The sequence below is a fragment of the Haliotis asinina genome, chromosome 13 (assembly GCF_037392515.1).
Source record: "Haliotis asinina isolate JCU_RB_2024 chromosome 13, JCU_Hal_asi_v2, whole genome shotgun sequence".
Classification (NCBI taxonomy): Eukaryota; Metazoa; Mollusca; class Gastropoda; order Lepetellida; family Haliotidae; genus Haliotis; species Haliotis asinina.
The window spans coordinates 19,401,922-19,412,123 of record NC_090292.1 but is presented as its reverse complement, the minus strand read 5'-3'; the positions used below and the strand labels follow the sequence as shown (position 1 = coordinate 19,412,123).

At 40.3% G+C, this 10,202-nt stretch overlaps 1 protein-coding gene across 1 annotated transcript; it reads left to right on the top strand.

Moving 5' to 3' along the window:
• Positions 1–343: 343 nt before the first annotated feature.
• On the top strand, positions 344–7,609 carry LOC137259395 (A disintegrin and metalloproteinase with thrombospondin motifs 9-like). Its single transcript, XM_067797062.1, has 4 exons — positions 344–644; positions 3,759–4,042; positions 6,712–6,876; positions 7,451–7,609. Exons 1-4 carry the CDS (start codon positions 344–346, stop codon positions 7,607–7,609), a joined length of 909 nt encoding a protein of 302 aa, XP_067653163.1.
• Positions 7,610–10,202: the final 2,593 nt, after the last annotated feature.

Sequence of the window (10,202 nt, the reverse complement as noted above, 5' to 3'; positions counted from 1 at the left end):
GATGATATAAGAGAGACGTTTCAATAAAGTCAATATGAAGTCAATAATGAAATCTACAAATACCAGTTGGTGCAGTAATCACGAGCAGGGCAGACAACTATGCACTGCCAAGCAACAATAAATCAATGCTAAAACAAGGCGAAATACGTAGAGCAATCTTACTGAGGAAGAAACAAGTGTTGACTTGACTAATTCCTGTGTTATATGATCATGCCATTTCTGTGTAATTCACAGCTTCTGTGCACTGTGGCGATAAGATCTGTTTTATCTTAACTGTGCACAATAACACTCTTTAGTTTCTTTTCATACCTTGAGTGGAACGTATTTCAAAATACGGATGGAAATGACTATTAACTCCGGCACCTTTTTCTTCGTTATCTGTATTACCATAGCATCCAGTTTACGAGACGATCACTATGAAAAGATACGCAGTGGAGCTCCAGCCGTTATAGAGGACGCTCAACATTTTCAGATCCAGCAAGTTTTTGGACTAACAACCTGTGCCGTTCTGTGCCTGCACATGTCATGCCAAGAGTTCCAGTATTCTGACACAAGCCGCTTATGCATCACACGACACACAGATCCTGTACCAGGTGGTGCCATTAGCCCAGGCATTGGTTTGTTTGACACCTATTACAAACAAGGTACGGATAATCTTTGTATCTTACACATTTGATTTTTTTTTATTATTGTATTATTGTAGACGTAGGTATATCCATATATGCATCTTTTTTTTCCAACTAAATATAAATATATTTTCGTCTTTAATGACATAAGCTATTTAGCAGAGCAGTACTCACAAAAGCTTTCTTCTCTAGTTCTTCATCCAGTTTCTACGCACAGATTATGATTTACACATCTCAATTTACACAGGTATCTTCTGATACGACAGTTTTAACATACCAAAGGTTGAAGTAATGATATGTGATAACTGTACAAACGGGATCCATTTACACCCTGATTTAACTCATTTGTGGATGATGTTCTTATATCGTAAGTGGTCTACAGACACAAATTAATCAACTTAGTGTACGGTTATGATTTTAATTTCGCAGTTAATAGGAGTAAAACAAAGGTTATTGTTTTCAAGAATGGCGTGAAACATTCATTAAGGGTGAAATGGCTTTACAAAGGCGAAAAACCAGAAACACACACGTGTGGCTATTTTTCTTATCATCATTCTTTGATTAACCAGAAAAAACGGGCATCTGTACAAGCGCTTAAGGTTTTCATAATCATAATATGAATCTATGGAGAAAAAGTTCCAACATGCAAAAAATATATCTCTGTGAAATCCAGCACATGCAGGGCTATGGTGTACGGCGAGTGTAGAAGATTTTCACTATACCTGTACAGTGGAAGCTGTCAAAACCGGCACTCACTGGGACTGAGGAAATAATCCAGTTTAGACAATCTGGCGGATTATGGAGCTGATGATACATGTACAGGCCACGGATGGGTCTGAGACTATATGCCAGTGTTGACAACTTGTCAGATGCCGGTTTTGACAGCTCCTACTGTAATCTACTATAAAAGTTATAAAGTACTGGTGACGCATGTTAAACATACCTTGCCATAGATGATCTAAGAGACGTTATAACGTGATGATAATATATGATAAAAATGGGAAAAGAAACTGAGTAACGTATGTATTAGAATTTTCATTCCTACTGGGATATGTTATATTTAGAATAATCTGAACTATACCAAGAATATCATTTCTAAAAGAAATCACTGTGAAGATATCCCCTGTAGTTTTATACCGTTTTCGCTGCTCATCGCACCAGTTGTTTGATGAAAGTTGGCGTTATTATCAATATTCACCCTAACCATAGCATTTGCTGCCTCTGTAATGTTTATGTTGTAGAAGACGAACACAATTATCCTTTTATCTGCCCCACTTATGAAAACCTTTGAAAGAAATATTTAACATCCTACTATTGTGTCCATCCAAATAAAACAACAATGACCATGTTATTAACAGTTGCAAATACTACTGAATTACACTGTCAATGTTTATCTGTTCTGCATTTATACATACACAACTGAGATCAACGTTTGGTGTTGAGAGGATACTTACCAGTCAGATGATTTAGGAAGCAATGGCAGTCAGTTATGTCAACCATTTTCATACAATACACGACATGCCATATATGGTTCAACTTTAGGGAATATATTTGTGTGCACGTTGGTACTGGGAATCCATACCTCCATTTCGATCCTTATGATTTCTCTGAACAAGGGCATCGGGGCATTGTGCATGGATGAGAGAGAAATGACAACTTTGGACTTCTTGGGCACATCCTTTTTAACATTACTGAATATTTATACAGCGCACATAACCATGCACTGGTGCATGCTCAAGGCGCTGGTATGTTTTCCCTCAATCATTGGAAGTCAATGTCAACGCCACATTTCAACTCCCTTGGGGCACATTCAGCTCGTTCAGCTCATTTATTACATCTTTTCAATCCTCACGAGGCACTCATTCACACCTTGGCGGACTGGGACACATACTCACAGTACTTTGCCCAAGTTGACTGCACGTTGCACGTGGTGGTTGCACTATTCATGTGGCCACAATGTGGTCATGTACCAACGGATTCGTGGGTATTTAAAATCACCGTAAAATTACTGTCCTGCTGAGAGGGTACGTAGGTCCCAAAACATTCGTTCAATTCTTTTCACTACTTTTAATCGTAGGATATGTGTATTTTTAATCTAGATGTGTCTAAATTGTTAACAGTTGAGGGATGGTGTCAACCCACCTGAGGCCCATGCAGGAAGCTAATGTACCTTACGTCCCCATGACCCTAGTACGGTGATCTACCTTCAGTTTTAGCGATCTATAGTCCATTTTTATATTGTTCAGTCGGCCTTTGAAATCAAATTCTACAGATATATGCTGTCATATTCTAATTGTTTTACTGTCCTTCGTTGACAGGTTTTATAACAGACATATATTTCATTGCAGCATTAAATGTTCTCGTCACGATGTGGCTGAGATATTGCCGATGTGACGTTAAATATTAACTCAGTCACTCACTCTAATGTTTGGACACTGCTTCATCGGACAAGGGTTCAATTTGTAATCTGTAAATGTTTGACATGCGCTTATCTGCTGGTCAGTCGTAAAATGTTGTGCATATAAATGCTGAAACAGGGAATAGAACATTGTTCTGTTATCACCTGATTAAGTCGATGAAATCAGTTTTCTCCGAGTCTCTCATTTCGTCATTAATCATGTTTGCAAATCCTCCTCTATTGTCATTTTACGGTTATCCAACACATCAGTAAAGTGATCAGGTCCGTCTGGTGTAATACCTGGTGTTATACCTGGTGGACAGTTTGACCTTCTAAGAAAGTAGACCCGTGAAGGTCCCGGGGTAGAATAGGCCTTCAGCAACCCATGCTTGCCACAAAAGGCGACTATGCTTGTCGTAAGAGGCGACTAACGGGATCGGGTGGTCAGGCTTGCTGACTTGGTTGGCACATGTCATCGGTTCCCAATTGTGCAGATCGATGTTCATGTTCTTGATCACTTTATTGTCTGGTCCAGACTCGATTATTTACAGACCGTCGCCATATAGCTGGAATATTGCTAAGTGCGACGTAACACTAAACTCACTCACTCACTCTAAGAAAGTACGTGCTTTATGTTCTCCCAACACTTTCACAAATATCAATAGCATCGCTTTCTTCAGGCTGTCTTTTGACCTGAAAATGCAACGTTTCTTTCCTTATTACTAAATTTACAGAACCCAGGTCGTGTGCTGAGATCAGGAAACAAAACCCAGCTGCTCACAGTGGTGAGTACAACATCATGCCTTCAGCTCCTCAGTTCAGGGGAATACCAGTGAAGGTGTTCTGCCTGATGGATGACACACACCAGCTGGAGTATGTCACACTGCCAAATGAAAACATTGGAAACTTTCCTAAGAGGTCGAACAGTAACTGTAGAAAAGAACATCCATATCTAGTACGTGGTGGTGTTGGCAGAGATGGAGTAACAGTGTATCAGAAGATCAGAGTTATACCATCGGTAAGTGTACATGTCCATTTACATTTCTGTGATATACGTATGAAGGCTCACTGCTTGTAGATGAAACACACCGCCTGGGCTAGGTCACACTGCCAAAAGAGAACTTTGGAAACTATCTTAGAAAGGTAGAACGTTAACTGCAGACATGATGTGCCATATTTAAAACAGATCGCATGGCCCACTGCATTGGTGCAATTGATGGCAAGCATATTGCTATTCGCGCACCCAGCAATACAGGATCTGAATTCTTCAACTACAAGAAATCTTTCAGTATCATCCTGTTGGCATTGGTGGATGCAAACTGAAAAATCATATTTGTAGATGTGGTAGCCAATGGCAGAGCTGGCGATGATGCAGTGTCTGCTACTTACCAGCGTTACAGCATAACACATTGAATATCCCACAACCAACTCCCTTGGAGGGCCGTCATGAACCAGTGCCTAGTGTTGTCGTGGGAGATGATGACTTCCAACTAAAGCCTTATCCTTTGAGGAGTTCATCTTATGAGAAAAGAATATTAAATTTCACGCTGTCAAGGGCAAGGAGGGTATCTGAAAATGCCTTTGGCCTTCTGGTCAAGAAATTCTGCAACTTTCAAAAAGCCCGACAAGTATCACCAGATGTTGTCAGTTCAGTTGTCTTGTCAGCTGTTGCATTACATAACTTTCTCAAAACAAACTCGGATCCAGTCTATAACACTTATGATGCACTAACCCAGCAAGGAGGAAACAGGAATGCAAGCAATGCAAGAGAAGTGCGAGATGAGCTGGCTGATTATTTTATGACTGAAGGTCAAGATGATTGGAGGCGGGATATGGTGGCGTAGACTTTGAAAAATGGCATTTCCCTTTCTGAAATTTATAATGTGGAGAAGTTTCAAGTGAATTTTTGTAAGCATGTAATACGTATTGACAAATGACAAACATGTGACTCAAGAACTATAATTCCAGACAATAACTTCTTGACTGCAGTCCTTTTCAGTGGGATCCATGGTGTACTCAATGCTCCCTGTGCAGTCAGTGTCATCAGCAATTGTGATTAGTGCTGCAGAAATAAATTCCCCCGTCTGAAAGAAATTAACATTATATTTACTATTATGCATGAGTATTTGACAACGTGATGATAAATGTTCGCATTTACAAACACGTGACAGACCATAGTTAATACTCAAGTCATTATTTGCAATTGGCAATTACGATCTCAAATTTCATTCATTTGTTACATTCTTTTGTAATTGGTGATGTAAATTCAACCATGATCTATCAGCAGAATCACCCTGTGAATCAATAAAAGAAATATACCACCCTTCTGTAATCACATAACTAGCCAATGCAGTAATTGTTATCTTCACTCCAACTTAAATAAATCAACATTAGAAACGTTATTTTTAAGCACTATAATTTCATACCTTTCATTCTTACATGTTTCAACGCACAGTTTCACGTCATTGTCATGAAAAATAAATCAATACACGAAATCCCTTTTGCATGCATCCTTATTCAAAGATAACTGACGGGTACAGCATCATTACTGACAATTACCAGGTTGATAGTGGAAGGTCTCTGCTGTACATGGCATCCCATAAGGGGTCCAGGACTGGGAAAAATTCCCACGATGAGTGGTACACATCATCCACCGCTGCACCACTTTTCTCTGACTGGGTGATTTTCTTGAGTTCCCGCCATAAAAGGTCCGTAGACTTGCGATTTCTGCCGCTAATCTTTCCACTGCAGCACGATAGCACAGTTGAAGCAGGTGAAAATTGTTGCCATAACTTGCTAATTATTATGTAAAAAGAGGGGGCTACGGGCGGAACCCCTTCCATATTATCTTTGTTGGCGGAGAAAATACATATATAGCAGGCAAATGTCGTCTGTTACGAGAGAGACCAAAAGGAAACTCACCTGTCATTTCTCTCCCGTGGCAGTACATCTGTTCCGCGATCATCGTGCGCGCGGCGATTCCTGGGGCAAGTATTATCCAATAAACCGTTCACTAGTCAGATCGAACTTTTTTCTGGCGTGGCTCCGACATGATGTCAACATAAACAAAGGTGACGTCACTCTGAGGCAGACACAGATCTCAGCGATTTCATTGGCCGAGAGCTTGCAACTTGTAGGTATTAGGATAAGTCCCATGTCTTACAACTTGGTTTACTCCTTGTATGCGATTTCAAGTTGTTACGAGTTGGGTGTTCTCACCTTGCAACTGCGTTGCATGCTACAAGTTGTTACTGCAAGTCGCACCGTGAGAACGGGCCTTTAGGAGGAAATGGTTGCGTTTGCATATATTATGTCAACGTAGACCACGAGCGGCAGCCAGGAAGCATATCAGACTCGAATGGAATGCTACATCATTTTCCTCCTCGCTTAAGTGGCATGACCTCATAACTGAGGTATTACGTTACTCTTTATTATTTGTACGCTTTTACATGTATATAAATAGCACTTAACTGACTACTTGGCACGTATATTCCCCTGAGGGAACACGTGTGAACACTGATCGTATGTCAGGACCTTACCCATTTCACAAAAAAATCGTAAACATAAAAGAGCTGTGAATTTGAATGTTAAATGCGAATAATTGACATAATATTATATGTCATTAGATTTATGCATTATGAAGCTTATATCCAAATCTTAATTCTCCCAAACATTTTTATGCTTTAGACAATGACTGTTGTAAGAACGGACACAACATTCACCAGCGGGAACAAGACGAAGCCACATGGGTATGGTAAAGCAGAAGACTGCTACTCATATGAAAAATACTGCAAACGAATAGGAACTTTTCGCATCAACACCATGGGCACTGGGATGAAATTCGCCACTACCGTAAGTGATAATTATTGTTATTAATATTATGCATTACATGGCAACTGTGTGTGCGGAGAGAGGGAGGGGGCTGGAAACAAAATCATAATTCACCCGATGAAGGAGTGTGTGGGTGAGTTTAGTTTTGTGCCGCACTCAGCAATATTCCAGCTTTATGGAGGCGGTCAGTAAATAATCGAGTCGTGACCAGAGAATCCAGTGATCAACAACATGAGCATCGATCTGCGCAATTGGGAACCGATGACATGTGTCAGCCAAGTCAGCGATCCTGACCACCCGATACCGTTAGTCGCCTCTTACGACAAGTATAGTCGCCTTTTGTGGCAAGCATGGGTTGCTGAAGGCCTATTCTACCCCGGAACCTTCACAGGTCACCCGATGGAGGAAGAAGGATGTGTACGGAAACGTTTGTGTTCCTCGTCAAGGTCCTTTCCTTATGAAGTGTGTGTGAATAGTGTGTGCATAGCATACGATCATATATAATTATGTCAGTGTCATCGCCTTGCCTCCTTGATTAGAGCAAAATTAAGACTTGTTACGTAAAATGCATTTCAGTAGATCTTTTCCATTACAGCTCAACTGGACTGGAAAAGGCGTCGCGTCCAAAGTGCACAGCGTTACACGGACACATGACGGCGCTGTCGTTGATCTAGTGTGTGGAGGCTGGTGTGCCGGATGTGTTCCTATGGAAGACATGGTCCTCTACCCAAACAGTAAGGATACTCAGCAATAGACCCGGCGTATGGTCGAAAATATGGATAGTGGATTCAGCCAAAGCTGTATATGGAAGACTGTGTTGATGATGCCTCCAAATGCGGACTGTGAAAACAATGGATTATATCCTTGTGAATAACGACATTCGTCTACTGAAACACAGGATCAAGGGCCTTCCGCGTGTAGATGAAGCGGATGGTGTGTTTCGTGTAGAATCAGGTCCTCTCCATGACAGATTACCTTCTGACTTTTGTACAGGATTTACAGAAAGAGTTTACAGAAGGATCTGCACAAGCTATGACTATCTGCTGTGCTCATACAACTCAATATAACTGGAAATTAGTTTCGAATGTATAAATGTGTTGAACTTACTTTCGAGAATATTGAAATACCAAATGTCCGGAACATTTACATTTTGTTATTTGTTTCATGGAACAAGTTCCCCAAACCTGCAACGGCATCAGTATTGTGTCGCGACTTGATTCGGTTCAGATATAAACATATGGCGATATCTTAAAGTTAAAATATGTAATGTAAGCATTTGTCTTTGCTGATAAGTTAAGCAACACAGCCACTGTGTCAAGTGAATTGTGCTTATTGAAAATTATCAAATTTATATTTTCAGAATTTCTTCTTTGGCAATTACGATCTCCACACTTAAACAATTGTCATTCACCATTAACAGTTCGTTCTAAGATGTTTATTTATTCATTACTTGATTGATATATTTCAGTGATACATTTCAGTGATTTATATATTTCAGTGATTTCAACTGATAAATGTCACCACTTCTTACATCATTTGGCATGTTTATGTTCTGAGGAATCTGAGGAAACTTTCAGGTGCGCTTTGTTCTACGATTTTGGAAACGAATAGGAAATTAAGTATATGATCCCTTATCGTACTTTTTGACAGTGTAAACTATGGGATACTGTAAGGGACATTCTCGCGATCTCGCATTCTCGTGATCTCGACCTTTGGAAACAAGCTTAAAATGTCAAAAGTGCGAGAATGCAAGATCGCGAGAACGCGTGATTTGGCCCCAAAAAGGTTTCGTTTATTAAATTATATCGAACATGTTCAGGATTTCGAAGTACATATGAAATTATAACAACAGGAGCGGGCTTACATAGACTACAAAGGATTTTCAAGCATTCTCATAAATTTGCTAAATGCTGCTTGGGCAGTGAAAAGCGTGAATGAAGCATGACCACAACGCTACTAACATGCGCATGCGCCTTGACCTCGGGATAATGCGCATGCGCAACGCCAACGTCTAAAACGCGAGATCGCGAGAACGCGAGAAAATGAAATGTCGCATTCTCTTGTTCTCGCGATTTCGTGTTTTTGTGACCTTATTTGACAAGTCGAGTTTGTGAGATTGTGAGATTGCTAGATTTGAAAGCATGTACAAATGTCGCATTCTCGTGTTATCGACTTTTGACAGAAACATGTTCTGTACCAAAAACACGAGAATGGGAGATCGCGAGAACGCGTGATTTTGGCCAAATCTCGTGTTCTCGCATTCTCGCACTTTTGACTTTTAGGCTTGCTTCCAAAGGTCGAGATCGCGAGAATGCGAGATCGCGAGAATGTCCCTTACAGTATTCCATAGTAAACAGTGTACAGCAATGTTGCAATTCAAACACCATTTTCACTTAATTCACATAGGAAAAGACTGTAGCCCTGTGCTTACAGCTGTGGACACGTGTGTGATATCGATATACTAGCACTGTTCCTTAGGTTGATATCACATTGTGCCCATGTGTACACACACACTCATACACATTCGTTATACGCTGAGTCTGAACCGACAATCCAGTGATCAATACTATGCGTATCGATCTATGTAATTGGATATGGTGACATGTCAGCGAAGTCAGCGAGCCAGATCACCCGATCTCGTTAGTCGCCTTTCACGTAAAAACATGATACAGCAATGTTACAATGGTTGGCTTTGGTTCCGATATATTCACTGGGCTGCTGGGGTAGAGTGGGTAGTTATATTGTGTTATTACTGAGGTAATTTCCAGCACGTTATATCATTTTCTGGCAGTATTGTAAGACCATTAGGATAACAGACACGTTGAAATATATGACGATTCTTGTTTGAAAACTATGAACTGTACATTTGTTGTCTAATATTGTGTGAAGCCAACAATCACTAGGGTATTCAGTGTTGATGGGTGTGTTAGCCAACCTCCACGATAAACATCTTCAGTGGTCGAACTGACCAAATGTTCCTATCCTGATATGAATTAAAGAATGTTTAAAACGACGTCGAGAAATTGTGCATTACTTTCTTAATTCAGGAGAGTATTTTGGATGATGATGCTTTGGATTTGGCTGAAGATATCATTCGGACTAGGACGTCGAAATCGAAGACGAAAGAGAGAAAAAGATGTAAATTGTAGCTTCTTTCAAGCTATTACGACCTGCAACAGACGCAAAAGGCTATGATGAAACTAATGTATGGTTCCGCATTTGTTGAGTTTGTCACGGATAAGTTTGATCAATGGGATTTTGATTTTGTAGGGCGTAGGTTGTGCTCTTTTTTAGTCATTCTGAGTTCTACTAATCCTCGTGATGGCACTTTGGCGTCCATGGACACA

Coding starts and splice junctions, on each gene's coding strand:
- LOC137259395 (XM_067797062.1), top strand. CDS start 344: ATGACTATTAACTCCGGCACCTTTTTCTTCGTTATCTGTATTACCATA. Junction 645..3,758: donor TGACACCTATTACAAACAAG/GTACGGATAATC, acceptor CTAAATTTACAG/AACCCAGGTCGTGTGCTGAG. Junction 4,043..6,711: donor AGATCAGAGTTATACCATCG/GTAAGTGTACAT, acceptor TTTATGCTTTAG/ACAATGACTGTTGTAAGAAC.